This window comes from Bombina bombina, chromosome 6 (assembly GCF_027579735.1).
Source record: "Bombina bombina isolate aBomBom1 chromosome 6, aBomBom1.pri, whole genome shotgun sequence".
NCBI classification, from domain to species: Eukaryota; Metazoa; Chordata; class Amphibia; order Anura; family Bombinatoridae; genus Bombina; species Bombina bombina.
This window is the reverse complement of record NC_069504.1, coordinates 1,129,904,509-1,129,926,857: the sequence shown is the minus strand read 5'-3', so window position 1 is coordinate 1,129,926,857 and position 22,349 is coordinate 1,129,904,509. Positions and strand designations below refer to the sequence as shown.

At 42.1% G+C, this 22,349-nt stretch overlaps 1 protein-coding gene across 6 annotated transcripts in view; it reads left to right on the top strand.

Annotated features, from left to right (window-relative positions):
- Positions 1–22,349, top strand: part of C2CD5 (C2 calcium dependent domain containing 5) — a 584,106-nt gene that overhangs the window by 25,206 nt on the left and 536,551 nt on the right. For all 6 annotated transcript variants that reach the window (XM_053719104.1, XM_053719103.1, XM_053719107.1 and 3 more), the window contains exon 6: positions 1,113–1,311. In XM_053719104.1, coding sequence (XP_053575079.1) covers positions 1,113–1,311 — 199 coding nt within the window. The remainder of the gene's footprint in view (positions 1–1,112; positions 1,312–22,349) is intronic.

Below are 22,349 nucleotides of genomic sequence, written 5' to 3'. Positions count from 1 at the left end.
AAGTTAGTATAAAGTGATAAAGCCAACTAGCACCAAATATGTAGCACGGTTAGTCTTGATATGTAAGCAGGGTGCATTTCAAGTTTTAAAAATGAATGACAGAGTCCTCTATTTTCAGAGCTTAATTGCACGAAAAGGGGGAAAATAAATAATGAAAGTATATTGTTAGGTTGTTTTATTACACATAGCTGTCCAATTAATTCATTAAAGTCAAGTTTATCAGAGGGAAATAATGATAGTGAAAGGAGATTTGTTGTACGGACGGCTGTATCTTCTGGAACACATCATTTGGTGTGGGGCCAGTAGAGCACGTTGCGATTTGGCGCATGATAAGTGCGGATAATAATGGTGACGTTCCGGAGAGATGCACAATCATTTGCTGCATGTTTAGTACTGGGTAATTTGGTACAGTCCCAGTAATTGTAGTTTGTATATAATGATGAGTGCATGTAGTAATGAGTTCTCTAATGTAGTATCAGAGCTAAACAATGTGTGTCTGATGTTGTGTACTCTGTGAGCTTCTGCTAGAATTATCTAATGAGGCTATTTGTCATTAGTTGGTCATTTAATTGGAGTGGTATAATGCAACGCTAAATGGTAGTAAAGTCCTTTCAAATTAAACTAGATCATTTCCCTGGTATTTTACTTTTGAACAACATGTAATTGGGTTGTTTTTTCTTTTTTTGAAGGGATATCAAAGTAATTGCGTTTTTTGTTTGCAAAGCATTTGCATAGAAAATGTGTTTTAAAAGCTTTTGGCAAAAACTCTGCACATTGTATTAATAAACTAATATGTGTGAGCATATTTATCTTGTCCAATTAAGGCTTATTTATAAATGAGTTTTGTGCACTGGTCAAATTTGCAGCAATGTATTGCTCTATCCTCTATAGGGAGTGAGTGACCAGCAAAATTTTCAGATGTACAGGAAAAGATGGTGCAATAAATAATGTAGTTTACACTTCTCATTGTTGATTATAATAATTTATATGAGATTATATTTTGTTTTAATGTCCCTTTACAGAGGATATATTTGCCCATCATTATTATAGTACCATTGTAATTGTAATGCACTGAATGTGTAAAGGTTACTTTTACTGATTTATCCTATTAGGGGAATTGCAAAGGAAGATCGGCTTGAAGGTCCTAGAGATGCGCGGCAATGCTGTTGTTGGGTATCTGCAGTGCTTTGACCTGGAAGGAGAGTCTGGCTTGGTCGTGCGAGCGATTGGCACAGCATGCACTTTGGATAAAATAAGTAACCCAGCCCCGTTTGTTCCCATGAGCAACTCTCCTTGCAAAGAAATGAAGGAGTAAGTATTTGTGACAAGCCGGGGCTATTATTTGTTGTTGCATAAGTTTGTCTCTTACCATTTTATATTATTTATTACTGTGTGTGTCAGTGATGCCCCAGGGGGACAAGAAGAGTTACATATTGGGGCAACATACGGCTCATTTCAGTCCATCAGAATTTGTGTGAAATGTCTTGCCTTTTTATTTATTTTTTATTGTGCACTTTTTCAAATTCCAAGCTGTTTGCATCCTTCTATGGTAATCAGCTTATCACATTTCCCAAATGCTAACATAGGGCCACAGCTGTGCTCCAGTCCACCAGAATCAGTTTCTCACATAATCACACATCTAAACTTTAAATATTGTCCAGCTTAAAAGGACAGTAAATGCTAAACTTGTCTATCATGAATATGAAAGAGTGCTATTTAAATATATCAAAAATTCGTGGAGCCCTGCTACTCCTTAGTGGAACCCGCCGCTTATCCAATGTGCAACGCTAGTAGCACGACTCAGATGTGCATCTGGCGCTGCTAATTGGGTTAGCGGCGGTTCCACTCAAGACCAACAGTGCGCCACGGGTCCTGAGCAGCACTTCTACTGTACATACTGTAACTTATTAGACCAATCATTGTTTTTACCATTAAGGCCCTTTAAGCTAAAGCTGTATGTTCAGACTTTGAAGCGAACAGGAAATGCATCTCTACATACAACTGGGGATAAGCAGAGCGCCTACTGTTTTATTAGTGGACAGTGACACAAGTTTTGCACAAAAAAAAAGGATAAAACGTGCGGCGTAGAAAATCGTCCAAAGTTCTCTGCAATGTTTTTGCTCAAAAATACTGATGGATTGAAATGGGATCCGTAGTGCCAAATGTTCTGGCCTATTGGTGCTACCATCTAGGTTACACTGCAGGTATCTGAAGGGGAGTGCAAACAGGTCAGCAACGGCGTGTAGTGAAAGACAGATTACAATATGGTGTCACCCACGTGTAGAGCGAGACAGAAATAACCTCAATACTATTTATACTACAAAATTTGTTTAAAGGGACGGTAAAGTCAAAATTAAACTTTCATGATTCAGATAGAGCGGCAACTTCCCAATTTACTTCTGTTATCAAATGGGCGTTGTTCTCTTGCTGTCTTTTATTGAAGAGTAAAACTAAGTAGGCTCAGGATTCTATCTTAATCCTGAATGTTTCATTTTCACTTTTCTGTCCCTTTAATGTGCCTTTAACAATGGTTTCATAGTAATATTCTAAAGATTTTTAATTTTAAGGAAGTCAATGAAAATTAGCATGTTTGTTTAATTATGTAACAATTTCACAATAAATAAGAAAATAAATTGTATATATATATATTAGTTAATTTAGTTAAAAGTGCCACTTGTTCATTTGTAAACAAAAATCCAGAAATAAACAACTGCACATGTAGTAACTGCCGCCTAGATTTAGAGTTCTGCGGTAGCCGTCAATAGCAGCGTTAAGGGCTCCTAACGCTGCTTTTTACCGCCCGCTGGTATTTAGAGTCAGCGATGTTAGGGGCAGCTTGGGTGGTTGAGATACAATGGCTTTCTCTGAGCTTGTCTATTACCTGATCGTTATGCTTTTCTTATATTTAAAAGTAAAAACATATTACTGCTTGAGATAATGATGTGCTTATAACTACAGGGAGTGCAGAATTATTAGGCAAGTTGTATTTTTGAGGATTAATTTTATTATTGAACAACAACCATGTTCTCAATGAACCCAAAAAACTCATTAATATCAAAGCTGAATAGTTTTGGAAGTAGTTTTTAGTTTGTTTTTAGTTATAGCTATTTTAGGGGGATATCTGTGTGTGCAGGTGACTAGTACTGTGCATAATTATTAGGCAACTTAACAAAAAACAAATATATACCCATTTCAATTATTTATTTTTACCAGTAAAACCAATATAACATCTCAACATTCACAAATATACATTTCTGACATTCAAAAACAAAACAAAAACAAATCAGTGACCAATATAGCCACCTTTCTTTGCAAGGACACTCAAAAGCCTGCCATCCATGGATTCTGTCAGTGTTTTGATCTGTTCACCATCAACATTGTGTGCAGCAGCAACCACAGCCTCCCAGACACTGTTCAGAGAGGTGTACTGTTTTCCCTCCTTGTAAATCTCACATTTGATGATGGACCACAGGTTCTCAATGGGGTTCAGATCAGGTGAACAAGGAGGCCATGTCATTAGATTTTCTTCTTTTATACCCTTTCTTGCCAGCCACGCTGTGGAGTACTTGGACGCGTGTGATGAAGCATTGTCCTGCATGAAAATCATGTTTTTCTTGAAGGATGCAGACTTCTTCCTGTACAACTGCTTGAAGAAGGTGTCTTCCAGAAACTGGCAGTAGGACTGGGAGTTGAGCTTGACTCCATCCTCAACCCGAAAAGGCCCCACAAGCTCATCTTTGATGATACCAACCCAAACCAGTACTCCACCTCCACCTTGCTGGCGTCTGAGTCGGACTGGAGCTCTCTGCCCTTTACCAATCCAGCCACGGGCCCATCCATCTGGCCCATCAAGACTCACTCTCATTTCATCAGTCCATAAAACCTTAGAAAAATCAGTCTTGAGATATTTCTTGGCCCAGTCTTGACATTTCAGCTTGTGTGTCTTGTTCAATGGTGGTCGTCTTTCAGCCTTTCTTACCTTGGCCATGTCTCTGAGTATTGCACACCTTGTGCTTTTGGGCACTCCAGTGATGTTGCAGCTCTGAAATATGGCCAAACTGGTGGCAAGTGGCATCTTGGCAGCTGCACGCTTGACTTTTCTCAGTTCATGGGCAGTTATTTTGCGCCTTGGTTTTTCCACACGCTTCTTGCGACCCTGTTGACTATTTTGAATGAAACGCTTGATTGTTCGATGATCACGCTTCAGAAGCTTTGCAATTTTAAGAGTGCTGCATCCCTCTGCAAGATATCTCACTATTTTTGACTTTTCTGAGCCTGTCAAGTCCTCCTTTTGACCCATTTTGCCAAAGGAAAGGAAGTTGCCTAATAATTATGCACACCTGATATAGGGTGTTGATGTCATTAGACCATACCCCTTCTCATTACAGAGATGCACATCACCTAATATGCTTAATTGGTAGTAGGCTTTCGAGCCTATACAGCTTGGAGTAAGACAACATGCATAAAGAGGATGATGTGGTCAAAATACTAATTTGCCTAATAATTCTGCACTCCCTGTATTGCTATAGCAGAGCTTATAAGGCAGTGATTCCGCACCCTATTGTATGTAACCGCACAATTGCTTGCCCAGCGCCACCTATAATAGAATTTTTCGTATTATTATTAGGGCAGCGACATCTTCACTAAGAAACAAAGGGCAACTCACAACATCTTGGTAGGTTTGCTTAGATTTCTAGTGGTAATGCTGCATTTGTGCAGGTAGAACCGAAACGTGCATTTCAGAAATGACGATTTGTAATTTATTTATTTTCACTCGCAGCCGTGTCTTTATTTCAGCTGCTTTTAGATGCTGTAGTTAGCTTCTTTAGATGAGACCTTGCTCAGTTTAAAGTGAATGTAAACTTTTAACAAATTAAAGTAAATGTAAATTGGGATTCTAAAGTGCCCGGATTTAAAAAATTCGATTAAAAACAGGGGCACTTTAATTCATCAAAATTTACATTTCACTTGTGTTGTGAAAAAATACTTACCTTTTAATCTTCACAGCAGCTCCAGCTTCCTGTGCCCGTTGCAAAGCCTTCTTCTGGGTCTAAAATGAGGAATCCGGCTTCCTCCAATCACGGCGTTGAATCAGACACTGATTCCCCTGGGGGGAAAGTCGTGATTGGAGGATGACCGATCAATCATTTCTGACATAAGAAATGGCTTGCGACGACCGGGGGAAGCTGGAGCGGCTGTCAAGTTTAAAAGGTAAATATTTTTTCACAACAGGAGTGAAATGTAAATCTTGATGAATTAAAGTGCCCCTGTTATTAATTGAATTTTTAAAAACCGGGCACTTTAACATCAACATTTACATTCACTTTAAAGCCCAGTCTTAAATACTCGTCTTCAAAAAACAGGGGCACTTTAATTCATTAAACTTTACAATTATGCTTATTTTCTTTTACAAGATATGATGAGTCCACGGATTTCATCCTTACTTATGGGATATCGCCTCCTGGTCAGCAGGAGGAGGCAAAGAGCACCACAGCAGAGCTGTATATATAGCTCCTCCCTTCCCTCCCACTCCAGTCATTCTCTTTGCCTGTGTTAGTGATAGGAAGAGGTAAAGTGAGGTGTCAGTTTAGATTCTTCAATCAACAGTTTATTGTTTTTAAATGGTGCCAGTGTGCACTATTTTTCTCAGGGCTAGAGCTTCTGGCTTTTCAGCAATGGATTGGGGAGATTCTCACTATGCAGACACTCCCATATTGATTGCTGCCCTGCTGATGGTCTTAGCAGATATTATCTAAGACTCTATTTGTCCCCACAGACGTGCTGGAGGTGAGGAAATAGGAACATCTTCATTGTGTGGAATACTGCGTTCAGCATTGAGGTATGTACAGTCATTTATTTCTGGGGAGAGAAGTATCTCAGAACAAACTGGCACTTATTCCCTGTACAGGGAATGGGTAATCGTTTTGCATTACAGGTTATGTGTATAAGTATTCCCTTTTTTTGTTTGGATAATCAATAGCCTAATTAAATTTTAACCAGGGGCTATGTTTATTATGGGCTTGACGCTGGGAGATTATGGCATGCGCAGCAAAGTATTGTATTTAACTTTGGCGTTAATGCACTAGCGTGTATTTATGTGAAGGGGCACATTGGTGATTCGAGGTACTTTTATAGGAACCGACATGTTTATTTGCCATGCGATGCTTGCTGTTAACCGGGGACTTTAGTTGCGCCCACGAGGGGCGGGATTTGAGTTTTGCGTGATCAGACGCAGATTTTCTATCCGGATCCTGTCTTGGAGCAGCATGTATCTAGGCTCCGGTGGGCCTAAGTCGCCTGTGTTGACAAACTTCACAAGCGACTTTAGGAGCGCTGTCCACGACTATTCAGGGTTTAGTTTTGGGACAGGTAGGCGCCACAGCAGAGCTGTGGCGAGGTGCAAGGGTTAATTTAGACAGAAATTGCTTTATTCGGTAATATACTTACAGTTTAAGATTTTATAAGTGTTAGGGTGTTTCCAAATTAATGCAGCTTATTGCGGTGCAACAAACGCATATTCGGCTTTTAATTTTTAAAGAGACGTTTTTTTCAGCAACTTTTCTAAAGTGTTTGCCTTTTTAAATTTATTTGGAATTTCAGAGAAAACGACCAATACTGCTATTGCTGGTTTGTTTGTCATGGCTGAACTTCAGGAAAGTACCTGTTCTATGTGTTTAGGTGCCAATGTGGAACCCCCTATTACTTTTTGTCCCTCATGTACTGAGAGGGCTTTACAATGTAAAAAACAAATTTTCTTTAATGCAAGTATATCTAAGGAGGCTTCTCAGACTGATGAGACTCGGGGTATGCCGCAGCTTTCTCCCCAAGCGTCACAACCTTTAACACCCACACAAGCGACGCCATGTTCTTCAACTGCGCCCACTTCATTCACTTTGCAGGATATGGCTGCAGTTATGTCATCCACTCTTACAGAAGTTTTATCTAAGTTGCCAGTTGTTAGGTGTCCCCCCAGGGGGGTAAGTGTCAGGTCAGGCCGAAGCCACGGGGCCAGTGTACCACCTGAGGCATATGTAGATTATCTGATAAGGGCCCCTTAGAATGACTCAGACCACGCAGCATTATGATCGAAAGCCAATTCTGTTTATTGCACAGTGCAAGCCTTTCTTATAGTGACATACAGGGTTAAGGGGATGACACGTTAGGACCGCGTCATCTTACACAGTTATACAGAGCAAAATACAAGGAAAAGCTGGAATATGAGTTTCTCATAACAATACTTACAGAGTCATAATAAACTACCATCTGCGGAGACAACAAGGTTTCTGAACCATCTTGTTTACATTATCTTATTCTATCTTATTCTGGGCGTAGGGCCAGGGTACATTGACAAGGCCGAACAGCTAAGGAAACTATCATAACATGCACATAGTTCTCACTACATAATAACCCAGTATAATAAAGTTTACTCATTACAAAATGGCTACTAGGAACAAGATGGCTGCGAGGAACAAGATGGCTGCCATCAGGTTCATATTACCCCTAACACCAGTGTTACAAGGCAAACGCAGCAGGACAGAGACCCATGTGGTCCCTACGACTTCTGATGCTTTAATGGCTATCTCCGATATACCTTCCCAGGGCTCTGATTTGGGAGGTAGGGAGGCCCTGTCTGAGGGGGAACTGTCTGACTCAGGAAGTGCATTACCCCCAACAGATTCGGACGTCATATCCTTCAGATTTATGCTTGAACACCTCCGGCTTCCGATGTTTCTCCGGTTCCTAAGAGAATCTCGGAGATTATTGCTAGTGAATGGGAAAGACCGGGTATCCTGTTCTCCCCTTCCCCTATTTTTAAGAAAATGTACCCTATAGCCGACACTGTTCGGGACTCTTGGCAGATGGTCCCTAAGGTGGAGGGAGCTATTTCTACCCTGGCGAAGCGTACGACTATCCCAATCAAGGACAGTTGTGCTTTTAAAGACCCCATGGATAAGAAGTTGGAGGGTCTTCTCAAAAAACTCTATATTCATCAGGGGTTTTTATTTCAACCGGCGGCCTGCATTGTAACAGTCACGACTGCGGCTGCTTTTTGGTTTGACGCTCTAGAAGAGTCTCTTAGAACTGAGACCTCTTTAGAGGAAATACAAGACAGAATTAAGGCGCTGAAGCTGGCTAATTCCTTTTATTACGGATGCTTCCTTTCAGATAACCAAATTAGCTGCTAAGAGTTCGGGATTCTCCATCTTAGCACAAAGAGCTTTATGGTTAAAGTCTTGGTCTGCGGATGTGTCCTCTAAATCTAAGCTTTTGGCTATTCCTTTCAAGGGAAAGACCCTATTCGGGCCTGATTTGAAAGAAATCATTTCTGACATTACGGGAGGTAAGGGTCATCTCCTCCTCAGGACAAAACATCTAAACAAAGACAGAGTAATTTTCGTTCCTTTCGTAATTTCAAAGGAATACCCCCTTCCTCTTCCGCTAAACAGGAAGGGAATTATTCACAAGCCAAGCCCACCTGGAGACCCAACCAGGCTTGGAACAAGGGTAAACAGCCCAAGAAGCCCGCTGCTGCTCCCAAGACAGCATGAAGGGGTGGCCCCCGATCTGGGACCGGATCTGGTAGGGGCAGGCTTTCTCTCTTTGTCCAGGCTTGGATAAGAGTTGTTCAGGATCCCTGGAGACTAGAAATCGTGTCTCAAGGGTATCAGTTGGAGTTCAAAAATTCCTTCCCAAGGGGAAGGTTTCTTCTTTCACGATTGTCTGTAGACCAGATAAAAAGAGAGGCGTTCTTACGTTGTGTAAAATACATCTCTACTATGGGAGTAATTTGGCCCGTTCCAACACAGGAACAGGGGCAGGGGTTTTACTCAAATCTTTTTGTGGTTCCCAAAAAAGAGGGAACGTTCCGACCCATTTAAGATCTCAAGATTCTAAACAAATTTGTCTGAGTTCCATGCTTCAAGATGGAGACTATTCGAACAATTCTTCCATTGATCCAGGAGGGTCAATATATGACTACCGTGGACTTAAAGGATGCATATCTTCATTTTCCTATCCACAGAGATCATCACCAGTTCCTGAGGTTTGCCTTTCTGGACAAACATTTTCAGTTCGTGGCCCTTCCTTTCGGGCTGTCCACGGCACCCAGGATCTTCACGAAGGTTCTAGGGTCTCTGCTGACGGTTCTCAGACCGCGGGGCATTGCAGTGGCCCTTTATCTGGACGATATTCTGATCCAGGCGCCGTCTTATCAGCTGACAAAGTCTCATACCGACATTGTTCTATCCTTTCTAAGGACTCACGGGTGGAAGGTGAATCTAGAAAAGAGTTCACTAAGTCCACAGACAAGGGTTTCTTTCCTGGGAACCCTAATAGACTCTATATCCATGAAAATCTATTTGACGGAAGTCATAAAGTTAAAGATTCTGAATACATGCCGATCCCTTCAGTCCAATCCTCTGCCATCAGTGGCTCAGTGCATGGAGGTAATTGGATTGATGGTGGCGGCAATGGACATCATTCAGTTTGCTCGTTTTCATCTCAGACCGCTACAACTGAGCATGCTCAGACAGTGGAATGGAGATTATGCAAATTTGTCTCCTCAGATAGATCTGGATCAGGAGACAAGGGACTCTCTTCTTTGGTGGTTGTCGCTGGATCATCTGTCCCAAGGGATGTGCTTCCGCAGACCCACATGGGTGATAGTGACAACGGACGCCAGTCTACTAGGATGGAGAGCAGTGTGGAATTCCCTGAAGGCTCAGGGTGTGTGGACTCGGTCGGAGTCTCTACTTCCAATCATTATTCTGGAGTTGAGAGCAATAGTCAATGCACTTCAGGCTTGGCCTCAGTTGGCTTCGGCCAAATTCATCCGATTTCAGTCGGACAACATCACGACTGTGGCTTACATCAATCATCAGGGAGGATCAGGGAGTTCCTTAGCGATGACAGAAGTATCCAAGATAATTTGGTGAGCGGAGGCTCACTCTTGTCATCTGTCGGCAATTTACATCCCAGGAGTGGACAACTGGGAAGCGGATTTTTTGAGCAGACAGACTTTTCATCCGGGGGAATGGGAACTCCATCCGGAGGTCTTTGCCACCTTGATTCTCAGATGGGGCAGACCGGAGATGCATCTTAAGGCATCTCGTCAGAATGCCAAGCTCCCGAGATACGGATCCAGGTCCAGGGATCCTCAGGCCGAACTGATAGATGCTGTAGCTGTGCCTTGGTCGTTCAACCTAGCTTATGTGTTTCCACCGTTTGCTCTCCTTCCCCGGGTGATTGCTCGGATCAAACAGGAGAGGGCTTTGGTGATTCTCATCGCTCCTGCGTGACCTCGCAGGACTTTGTATGCCGATCTGGTGGACATGTCCTCTCTGCCACTGTGGAAGCTTCCATTGAGGCAGGACCTTCTCATTCAGCGACCCTTCCATCATCCAAATCTAGTTTCTCTGCAGCTGACTGCTTGGAGATTGAACACTTGATTTTATCTAAGTGAGGGTTCTCTGATTCGGTCTTTGATACCTTGATCCAGGCACGTAAGCCTGTTACTAGAAAGATTTACCATAAGATATGGCGTAAATATCTTTATAGGTGTGAATCCAAGGGCTACTCATGGAGTAAGATTAGGATTCCTAGGATTTTATCTTTTCTCCAAGAAGGATTGGAGAAAGGGTTATCAGCAAGTTCCTTAAAGGGACAGATTTCTGCTTTATCTATTTTGCTACACAAACGTCTGGCAGATATTCCGGATGTTCAATCTTTTTGTCAGGCTCTGACTAGAATCAGGCCTGTGTTTAGACCTATTGCTCCTCCTTGGAGTTTGAATTTAGTTCTTAAGGTTCTTCAAGGGGTTCCATTTGAACCTATGCATTCCATAGATATTAAATTATCTTGGAAAGTTTTATTTTTGGTTGCTATTTCTTCTGCTCGCAGAGTTTCTGAGCTTTCAGCATTACAATGTGATTCTCCTTACCTTATTTTTCATTCCGATAAGGTAGTGTTACGTACCAAACCTGGTTTTCTTCCTAAGGTTGTTTCCAACAAAAATATTTATCAGGAAATTATTGTTCCTTCATGTGTCCTAATACTTCTTCTACGAAGGAGCGTCTGTTACACAACTTGGACGTGGTCCGTGCCCTGAAGTTTTACTTGCAGGCGACTAAGGGATTTCGTCAATCATCTTCATTATTTGTTGTCTTTTCTGGGAAATGTAGCGGTCAGAAAACTACGGCTACCTCTCTCTCTTTCTGGCTGAAGAGTATCATCCGTTTTGCATATAAGACTGCTGGACAGCAGCCTCCAGAAAGAATTACGGCTCATTCTACTAGGGCTGTGGCTTCCTCATGGGCTTTTAAAAATTATGCTTCTGTTGAACAGATTTGCAAGGCTGCAACTTGGTCGTCTCTTCACACTTTTTCCAAATTTTCCAAATTTGATACTTTTGCCTTGTCCAAGGCTGTTTTTGGGAGAGAGGTTCTTCAAGCAGTGGTGCCTTCCGTTTAGGTTCCTGTCTTGTCCCTCCCTTTCATCCGTGTCCTATAGCTTTGGTATTATATTCCATAAGTAGGGATGAAATCCGTGGACTCGTCATATTTTTAAAGAAAAGGAAATTTATGCTTGCCTGATAAATTTATTTATTTTACAATATGACGAGTCCACGGCCCACCCTGTCATTTTCTAGGACAGGTCTTTATTTCTCTTGTAAGATGTATCGAGTCCACGGATTCATCCATAGTTATGGTATATTCTCCTTCCCTGCAGGAAGTGGCAGAGAGAGCACCCACAGCAGAGCTGTCCATATAGCTCCTCCCTTAGCTCCACCCCCCAGTCATTCTCTTTGCCTGCTTAACTGCTAGGAAGGGTAAAGTGAGTGTGGTGATACAAATTTTATTTTTTATTTTCTCAAGCAAAAGTTTGTTATTTTAAATGGTACCGGTGTGTACTATTTACTCTCTGGCAGAAAAGAGATGAAGATTTCTGCAAGGAGGATGATGATCTTAGCATTTTGTAACTAAGATCCACTGCTGTTTTCACAAGAGCTGAAGAGTACAGGAAAACTTCAATTGGGGGAACAGTTTGCAGGCTAAACTGCATTAAGGTATGTTCAGTCTATTTTTTTCTAGACAGACTGTGTTATTTCTAGAAAAGGCTGGCAATATCCCCATGAGGGAAAGGTAAGCTGTATTCAGTAAAAGAGGAATCCAAGCTTGCATAAAGGGCTCATAGTTACTGGTGACACTAATAGGAAAAAACGTTTTGGTTTAATTACAAATAAAACGTTTTTTGAGGGACTTTAAGGGGTCTTTGTGGCTTGTTTAAGGGTTATTAACCCACATGGCTAGTTTAAGAAACACTCTGTGGTCTTTTTTTAGGCCCCATAACATCGAGTGAGATGGGAGGGGCCTATTTTCAGTTGCACAGTTTATTTACCTCAGAAGCATCCAGCTACTTCTCCAGAGATTCCTGTTGTATTTGAGGGCTGTAAAGAGGTTTTTTTCCCCACAAATCATTCCTAAAGGGCAGGTAGGCGCCACAGCAGAGCTGTGGCAAGGTGCTGAACATTATTTTACCGGTTTTTAAGTTTTTTCAATCCGGTTTTTACATTAAGGGGTTAATTGTTTATTTGAATAGTGGTGCAAAGTTACTAAGGCTTTATGATGCTACTGTAAAAAAAAAAAATAGTGTAAAATGGACAGATACTTAGAGGTTCCTGTTTACACTGATGTTTTTCCAGTCCCTAAGAGTATTGTGACTATTGTTACCAAGGAGTGGGATTGACCAGGTACTCTGTTCGCTCCCCCTCCTGTTTTTAAGAAAATGTTTCCCATATCTGACACCATACAGGACTCGTGGCAGACTGTTCCTAAGGTTGTGGGAGCTATTTCTACTCTTGCTAAGCGTACAACTATACCTATCGAAGACAGTTGTGCTTTCAAAGATCCTATGGATAAAAAATTAGAGGGTCTCCTAAAGAAAATTTTTGTTCATCAAGGTTTTCTTCTCCAACCTATTGCATGCATTGTTCCTGTAACTACTGCAGCTGCTTTCTGGTTTGAGGCTCTCCAGGTGGAGACTCCATTAGAAGATATTATGGATAGAATTAAGGTCCTTAAGTTGGCTAATTCTTTCATTACAGATGCCGCTTTCCAAATCTAAATTAGCGGCAAAGAATTCAGGTTTTGACATTTTAGCACGCAGGGCGTTATGGCTTAAGTCCTGGTCTGCTGATGTGTCATCAAAATCTAAATTGTTGAACATCCCTTTTAAAGGAAAGACCCTATTCGGGCCTGCACTGAAAGCAATTATTTCAGACATCACTGGAGGGATATGCTTTGCCCTCCCTCAGGATAAAACAAATAAGATGAGGACCAAACAAAATAATTTTCGTTCCTTTCGGAACTTCAAGGGTGGTCCCGCTTCAGCTTCCCCTGCAGCAAAGCAAGAGGGGAATTCTGTCCAATCCAAGTCAGTCTGGAGACCTAACCAGGCTTGGAACAAAGGTAAACAGGCCAAGAAGCCTGCTGCTGCCTCTAAGACAGCATGAAGGGGTAGCCCCCGATACGGGACAGGATTCCTGGGCTTTAGAAATTGTGTCCCAAGGATATCTTCTGGACTTCAAAGACTCCCCCCCCCCCCCCCAAGGGGGAGATTTCACATTTCTCAATTGTCTGCAAACCAGACAAAGAGAGAGGCGTTCTTACGCTGTGTAGAAGACCTACATACCATGGGAGTGATCCGCCCATTTCCAAGAGCGGAACAAGGGCTAGGTTTTTACTCCAACCTGTTTGTGGTTCCCAAAAAAAGAGGGAACTTTCAGACCAATCTTGGATCTCAAAATTCTAAACAAATTCCTCAGAGTACCATCTTTCAAGATGGAGGCTATTTGGACTTAAAGGATGCGTAGCTACACATTCCTATTCACAGAGATCATCAATTCCTCAGATTCGCCTTACTGGACAGGCAATACCAGTTTGTGGCCCTTCCCTTCGGGTTGGCCACGGCTCCCAAAATTTTCACAAAGGTGCTAGGGTCCCTTTTGGCGGTTCTAAAACCGCGGGGTATAGCAGTGGTGCCTTATCTAGACGACATCTTAATTCAGGCGTCGACTTTCCAGCTAGCCAGACATCGTGTTGGCTTTTCTGAGATCTCACGGGTGGAAGGTGAACATAAAAAAAAAAGAGTTCTCTCGTCCCTCTTAAAAGAGTTTCCTTCCTAGGGACTCTGATAGACTCGTTAGAAATGAAAATATTTCTGACGGAGGTCAGAAAATCAAAACTCTTAACCACTTGCCGAGCTCTTCATTCCATTCCTCGGCCATCAGTGGCTCAGTGTATGGAGGTAATCGGACTCATGGTAGCGGCAATGGACATAGTTCCTTATGCCCGCCTACACCTCAGACCACTGCAACTATGCATGCTCAAACAGTGGAATGGGGATTATGCAGATTTATCTCCTCAACTGCATCTGGACCAAGAGACCAGAGATTCTCTTCTCTGGTGGTTGTCTCAGGACCACCTGTCTCAGGGAATGTGTTTCCGCAGGCCAGAGTGGCTCATAGTAACGACAGATGCCAGCCTGCTAGGCTGGGGTGCAATCTGGAAATCCCTGAAAGCACAGGGCTTATGGTCTCGAGAGGAATCTCTCCTCCCGATAAACATTCTAGAACTGAGAGCGATATTCAATGCGCTTCAGGTGTGGCCTCAGCTAGCTGTGGCCAAATTCATCAGATTTCAGTCGGACAACATCACGACTGTAGCCTTTATCAATCATCAAGGAGGAACACAGAGTTCTCTAGCGATGATGGAGGTAATCAAAATAATCCGATGGGTGGAGGATCACTCTTGCCATCTCTCATCAATCCATATCCCAGGGGTAGAGAACTGGGAGTCGTCATACTTTTCATCCGGGGGAGTGGGAGCTCCATCCGGAGGTATTTGCCCAGCTGACTCAGCTATGGGGCACACCAGAATTGAATCTGATGGCGTCCCATCAGAACGCCAAACTTCCTCGTTACGGGTCCAGGTCCCGGGATCTCCAGGCGGTACTGATAGATGCTCTAGCAGTGCCCTGGTCCTTCAATCTGGCTTATGTATTTCCACCGTTTCCTCTCCTCCCACGTCTGGTTGCCAGAATAAAGCAGGAGAGAGCTTCGGTGATTCTGATAGCGCCTGCGTGGCTACGCAGGACTTGGTATGCAGACCTGGTGGACATGTCATCTGTTCCACCGTGGACTCTGCCAATGAGGCAGGACCTTCTAATCCAAGGTCCGTTCAAGCATAAAAATCTAATTTCTCTGCGTCTGACTGCTTGGAGATTGAACGCCTGATTCTATCAAAGCGTGGTTTCTCTGAGTCGGTCAGTGATACCCTGATTTAGGCTAGAAAGCTTGTTACCAGGAAAATCTATTATAAGATTTGGCGCAAATATCTTTGTTGGTGTGAATCCAAGGGTTACTCATGGAGTAAGATTAGGATTCCTAGAATTTTGTCCTTTCTCCAAGAAGGATTGGAGAAGGGATTATCAGCTAGTTCCTTAAAGGGACAAATATCTGCTTTATCTATTCTTTTACACAAACGTCTGGCAGATGTTCTAGTCGTTCAAGCATTTAGTCAGGCCTTGGTCAGGATCAAGCCTGTATTTAAACCTGTTGCTCCGCCATGGAGCCTACATTTAGTTCTTAAAGTTCTTCAAGGGGTTCCGTTTGAACCTATGCATTCCATAGATATTAAGCTTCTATCTTGGAAAGTTTTGTTGTTAGTAGCTATCTCTTCAGCTCGAAGAGTTTCTGAGTTATCTGCTTTACAGTGTGACTCACCTTACCTAGTTTTCCATGCAGATAAGGTGGTTTTGCGTACCAATCCTGGGTTTCTTCCTAAGGTTGTTTCTAATAGGAACATCAATCAGGAGATTGTTGTTCCTTCTCTGTGTCCTAATCCTTCATCAAAGAAGGAACGTCTGTTGCACAATCTTGATGTGGTTCGTGCTTTAAAGTTCTACTTACAAGCAACTAAAGATTTCCGTCAAACATCTTCATTGTTTGTTGTTTATTCTGGTAAACGGAGAGGTCAAAAGGCTACGGCTACCTCTCTTTCCTTTTGGCTGAAAAGCTTCATCCGTTTGGCTTATGAGACTGCTGGCCAGCAGCCTCCGGAAAGAATTACTGCTCATTCTACTAGAGCAGTGGCTTCCACATGGGCTTTTAAAAATGAGGCTTCTGTTGAACAGATTTGTAAGGCGGCGACTTGGTCTTCGATTCATACTTTTTCCAAATTTTACAAATTTGATACTTTTGCTTCTTCGGAGGCTATTTTTGGGAGAAAGGTTCTACAAGCAGTGGTGCCTTCCGTTTAAGGTACCTGTCTTGTTCCTCCCTTCATCCGTGTCCTAAAGCTTTGGTATTGGTATCCCATAAGTATGGATGAATCCGTGGACTCGATACATCTTACAAGAGAAAACAGAATTTATGCTTACCTGATAAATTTCTTTCTCTTGTGATGTATCGAGTCCACGGCCCGCCCTGTCTATTTTTATTTAAAAAACTTCAGTCACCACTGCACCCTATAGTTTCTCCTTTTTCTTCCTAGCCTTCGGTCGAATGACTGGGTGGTGGAGCTAAGGGTGGAGCTATATGGACAGCTCTGCTGTGGGTGCTCTCTCTGCCACTTCCTGTAGGGACGGAGAATATCCCATAAGTGGACTCAATACATCACAAGAGAGAGAAATTTATCAGGTAAGCATAAATTCTGTTTTTTGTTTAACCCCTTAATGACCAAGGACGTACGCCACACGTCCTCAAAAAAAATACAGTTAATGACAGAGGACGTGTGGCGTACGTCCTTGGTCTGGAAAGCAGCTGGAAGCGATCCTGCACGCTTCCAGCTGCTTTCCGGTTATTGCAGTGATGCCTCGATATCGAGGCATCCTGCAATAACACCCCTTGGCCATCCGATGCAGAGAGAGCCACTCTGTGGCCCTCTGCACCGGACATCGGTGGCCGGTAACGTTGGTGGGTGGGAGCAAGTCTGGGAGGCGAGTGGGCGGCCATCTATGTGCCGAATGGAGTGGAGGGGGGCGGGATCGGGAGCGGGGGCGGCGGGCGGGCGGGCGCGTGCACGGGGCGGGAGGGAACCGCTGCACTACAGAAAAATAAACTGGGAAAAGTTAAAAAAAAAATGTTTTAAAAGCTGTAAATAAACAGCTAAGGGACCTGGAAGGGGTGGGGGGTTGATCTTGGGGGGGGGGGGGGAAGCTACACTACAGAAAAGGGCATTTTTTTTTAATAAAAAGGCACATATTTTTACTTAACTGGGTACTGGCAGACAGCTGCCAGTACCCAAGATGGCGCCCATTAAGACAGAGGGGGAGGGTTAGAGAGCTGTTTGGTGGGGGTGCTAAAAAACACACAAAAAAAGCCCAAATATAGCTTTTATTTTAGTACTGGCAGAGTTTCTGCCAGTACTTAAGATGGCGGGGACAATTGTGGGGTGGGGGAGGGAAGAGAGCTGTTTGGGAGGGATCAGGGGGTCTCATGTTTCAGGTGGGAGGCTGAGCTCTACACTAAAGCTAAAATTAACCCTGCAAGCTCCCTACAAGCTACATAATTAACCCCTTCACTGCTAGCCATAATACACGTGTGAAATGCAGCGGCATTTGGCGGCCTTCTAATTACCAAAAAGCAACGCCAAAGCCATATATGTCTGCTATTTCTGAACAAAGGGGATCCCAGAGAAGCATTTACAACCATTTGTGCCATAATTGCACAAGCAGTTTGTAAATAATTTCAGTGAGAAACCTAAAATTGTGAAAAATTTAACGTTTTTTTTTAATTTGATCGCATTTGGCGGTGAAATGGTGGCATGAAATATACCAAAATGTGCCTAGATCAATACTTGGGGTTGTCTACTACACTACACTAAAGCTAAAATTATCCCTAAAAGCTCCCTACATGCTCCATAATTAACCCCTTCTCTGCTGGGCATAATACACGTGTAGTGCGCAGTGGCATTTAGCAGCCTTCTAATTACTAAAAAGCAACGCCAAAGCCATATATGTCTGCTATTTCTGAACAAAGGGGATCCCAGAGAAGCATTTACAACCATTTAAGCCATAATTACACAAGCTGTTTGTAAATATTTTCAGTGAGAAACCAAAAGTTTGTGAAAAAATTAGTAAAAAAGTGAACGATTTTTTGTATTTAATCGCATTTGGCGGTGAAATGGTGGCATAAAATATACCAAAATGGGCCTAGATGAATACTTTGGGATGTCTACTAAAAAAAAATATATACATGTCAAGGGATATTCAGAGATTCCTGAAAGATATCAGGGTTCCAATGTAACTAGAGCTAATTTTGAAAAATAATGGTTTGGAAATAGCAAAGTGCTACTTGTATTTATTGCCCTATAACTTGCAAAAAAAGCAAAGAACATGTAAACATTGGGTATTTCTAAACTCAGGACAAAATTTATAAACTATTTAGCATGGGTGTTTTTTGGTGGTTGTAGATGTGTAACAGATTTTGGGGGTCATAGTTAGAAAAAGTGTGTTTTTTTCCATTTTTTCCTCATATTTTATAAATTTTTTTTATAGTAAATGATAAGATATGATGAAAATAATGGTATCTTTAGAAAGTCCATTTAATGGCGAGAAAAACAGTATATAATATGTGTGGGTACAGTAAATGAGTAAGAGGAAAATTACAGCTAAACACAAACACCGCAGAAATGTAAAAATAGCCTTGGTCCCAAACGGACAGAAAATGGAAAAGTGCTGTGGTCATTAAGGTATTAACTTCAGTCACCTCTGCACCTTGGCTTTTCCTTTCTCTTCCTAACTTTGGTCGAATGACTGGAGGGGGAGGGAAGGGAGGAGCTATATATACAGCTCTGCTGTGGTGCTCTTTGCCTCCTCCTGCTGACCAGGAGGCGATATCCCATAAGTAAGGATGAAATCCGTGGACTCGTCATATCGTAAAAGAAATAAATTTATCAAGTAAGCATAAATTTCATTTTTTTCTTACGTTTGTGTTATGGTCCCCAAGGCAGAAAAAATCTCATTGCAGAAAGTGAAAAAAAGTTCTGTCTCTGGGGTTATGGTTAACATAATGCTGATCCTCCGCCTGCATATGCTACTTTCTTTAGCAGATCGATGACGAATCCTTCTTCCTCCAAACATTGTGTGCCCCCTTTGGCGTCCTGCTCATGGGGCAACGCAACGGTTAAAGGAAGCCAAATTTGTCATTGATATGCTAATGAAAGCAGGAGCTGCGGGCGGAGGATCAGCGTTATGTTTACCATAACGCAAAGGTAAGAATTGTAAAAAAGAAGCGTCTTTGTAAACTTTATTGAAATAAAATGCCCCTGTTTTTAAGATTATTATTATTTGATACTGGATGTTAAAGGGACAATCGACACCCGGCAGAACTTAATACCATCATTTAGATACTCAGAATAAGATGCGCCTGCACCCCCCCATGTTAAATACCTCTAACGATATGGAGTAATCGTCCACAGCACATACGTTTTTCAGCTGTAGACATGGCCGCCAAACTCCTCCCAACGTAACGTAATATGTTTCTTTTTAAAATAAACAGCCAATCAGAATAGAATCCTCGGTCGGATTCTTTACCCGCGGCCACGTAGATTCCCAGCAGCAGTTCAAATTTCTGCTTGTTAACTGACAGGAATTTCTAATGCGCATGTGCTTTAGCAAGAACACGAATGAGCATTGAGTTCTATAGAGAAGGGGGACAAAGGAAGAGGGGGAGGAGTTTGGCAGCCATGTCTACTGCTGAAAAACGTATGTGCTGTGGACGATAACTCCATATCGTTAGAGGTATTTAACATGGGAGGTGATGCAGGCACATCTTATTCGGAGTATCTAAATGATGGTATTAAGTTCTGCCGGGTGTTGACTGTCCCTTTAATTTGTTAAAGTTTACAATCACTTTAACAAACCCCCATTTTAATTTTTTATATGTTTCTAGTAAAACCGGTTGAAGAGGGAATTGATTAAAGTGTTTGTTGCACATACAGTATATAATCTTAATTTCTTCCATTCACACATCTTTTTACTTACTCCTAATAATAAGTGGGATTTTATTTACCGTTGCTATATTGTTTTAGCTGACGGAACGTGTTCAGGTCTGGTTTTAATAAAAAACTAACAAGTGAACGTTGCAAGGTTTCTGGGAATCTCTCCTTTTCAGATATTTCTTTCAGTCTTGTTTCAGACACACATTGTAACAAACCGAAATTAGCTGCTAAAATGTCTCACTGAATTTTTGTAGAAAAAGTAGATCTGTGAGCATTAAAGGGACCTAAAAACCCCAATTTTTCTTTCCTGATTCAATTATAACATACCATTTTAAACAACTTTCCAATTCTATTATCTAATTTGCTTTGTTCTCGTTACCTATGTTGAGAAGAATACCTAGGTAGACTCAGGCGCTGGCAACAAGTTGCTGATTATTGGCTGCACGTATGTGTCTCTTGTCATTGGCTTACAGATGTGTTTAGCTAGCTCCCAGTAGTGCATTGCTGCTACTTCAACAAAGGATACCAAGCGAATACAGTAAAATTGATATTAGACGTAAATTGGAAAGTTATTTAAAATTTTATGTTCCATCTGACTCGTGAAAGAAAATATTTGGGTTTTGTGCCCCTTTAAGTAAACTCTGTCTTGTGCTTGCAGAAAGAGCCTTATCTCATCCATCCACTCTGTCATAGTTTTCTGAAAGGGACATATGTTCTATTTAGCTACTACATTTTTATTTGTAAACAAATACCCTGCTTTACTATGTGCTTTATTCTTTTTATAAAGTTAAACACATAGTGAAAATTGCACTACTCTTTGAGATGGTAATATACAATGATAAATCACATATATAAAAAGAAGTCTGCAATATACTTTTCCTGCAATTCCATTCTGAAATTGTGAGCTTTTAAACACTGCAGAACACTGTTATATTCCACACAGTCATTGGCTGCAGACTCTAGTGACCTATTTAAAACTGTCTCTAATTGGCCACAGCAGAGAAGGTAACCTAAGTTACAAGATGGCAGCTCCCATTGTTTTATAGACATACACTTATTTTATCAATATTTAAACAGCTAATGAAACTAAAAAACACATCTACATGTTCTTCTCAGACTAATCTTTTCTTTGCATCATTTTAACTAGCTTTTTTGTTTAATCTCCCTTTAACCCCTTAACGACCAGCGGTGCACCCTGTACGACGCTGGTTGTTAAGCCCTTAAGGACTAGCGTCGTACCCTGTACGACGCTACAATCCTGGGCTTCTCTCTGCCGCAATCTTGCTAAAAGTAGCGAGAATGCCCTATTTCCGCATGCCCCACGAGTGGGGCACTGCAAAAATAGAGTTGCAGAGTTACTGATGCAGAGAGGGCCACTCTGTGGCCCTCTCTGCATCGGGCAGGGGTGGTGTTGATAGTTGGTGGCGTGGGAGGGAGGGTTAGGGGGCGGGAGCTGGTTTGACCACTACACTACAGAAAATAACTCCGGGGGAGAGGGGGGCTCCTATAGTGGAGGGGGGATATCGATCTGGGAGGGGGTAGGGTCATGAGGGGGGGGCAGCTACACTACAGAAAAAATGAAATAAAAATAAAAAAAACATAGAAAATTGGGGTTTATTCATGCTGGCAGACATCTGCCAGTAGCTAAGATGACGCCAATAGTCAAAAGGGGGAGGGTTAGAGAGCTATTTGGGGGGGTCAGGGAGGTTGGAGTGTTAGGGGGGATCCTACACTGCAGGGAAAAAAAATTTAATAAAAAAAAAAAGTTTTTTTGGCAGACTGTCTGCCAGTACTTAAGATGGGGGTGACCAGTTGTGGGGTGGGGGAGGGAAGAGAGCTGTTTGGGAGGGATCAGGGGGTGGGGTGTGACAGGTGGTGGGGTGTGTCAGGTGGGAGGGTAATCTATACACTAAAGCTAAAATTAACCCTACAAGTTACCTAATTAACCCCTTCACTGCTTGGCATAATACAAGTGTGGTGCACAGCTGCAATTAGCGGCCTTCTAATTACCAAAAAGCAATGCCAAAGCCATATATGTCTGCTAATTCTGAACAAAGGGGATACCAGAGAAGCTTTTATAACCATTTGTGCCATGATTGCACAAGCGGTATATTCAGTGAGAAGCACAAAGTTTGTAAAAAAGGGAACCATTTTTTTTTATTTGATCGCATTTGGTGGTGAAATGGTGGCATGAAATATACCAAAATAGGCCTAGATCAATACTTGGGTTGTCTACTAAAAAAAAATGATCTAGTTTTGTTAGGTAAAAAAAAAGCAAGGCTCTATTTCTGTAGTGATGCTAAAAATGCTCTGGTCTCTTGTGGAAGTCTTAGTCAGAAATGCTCAGTC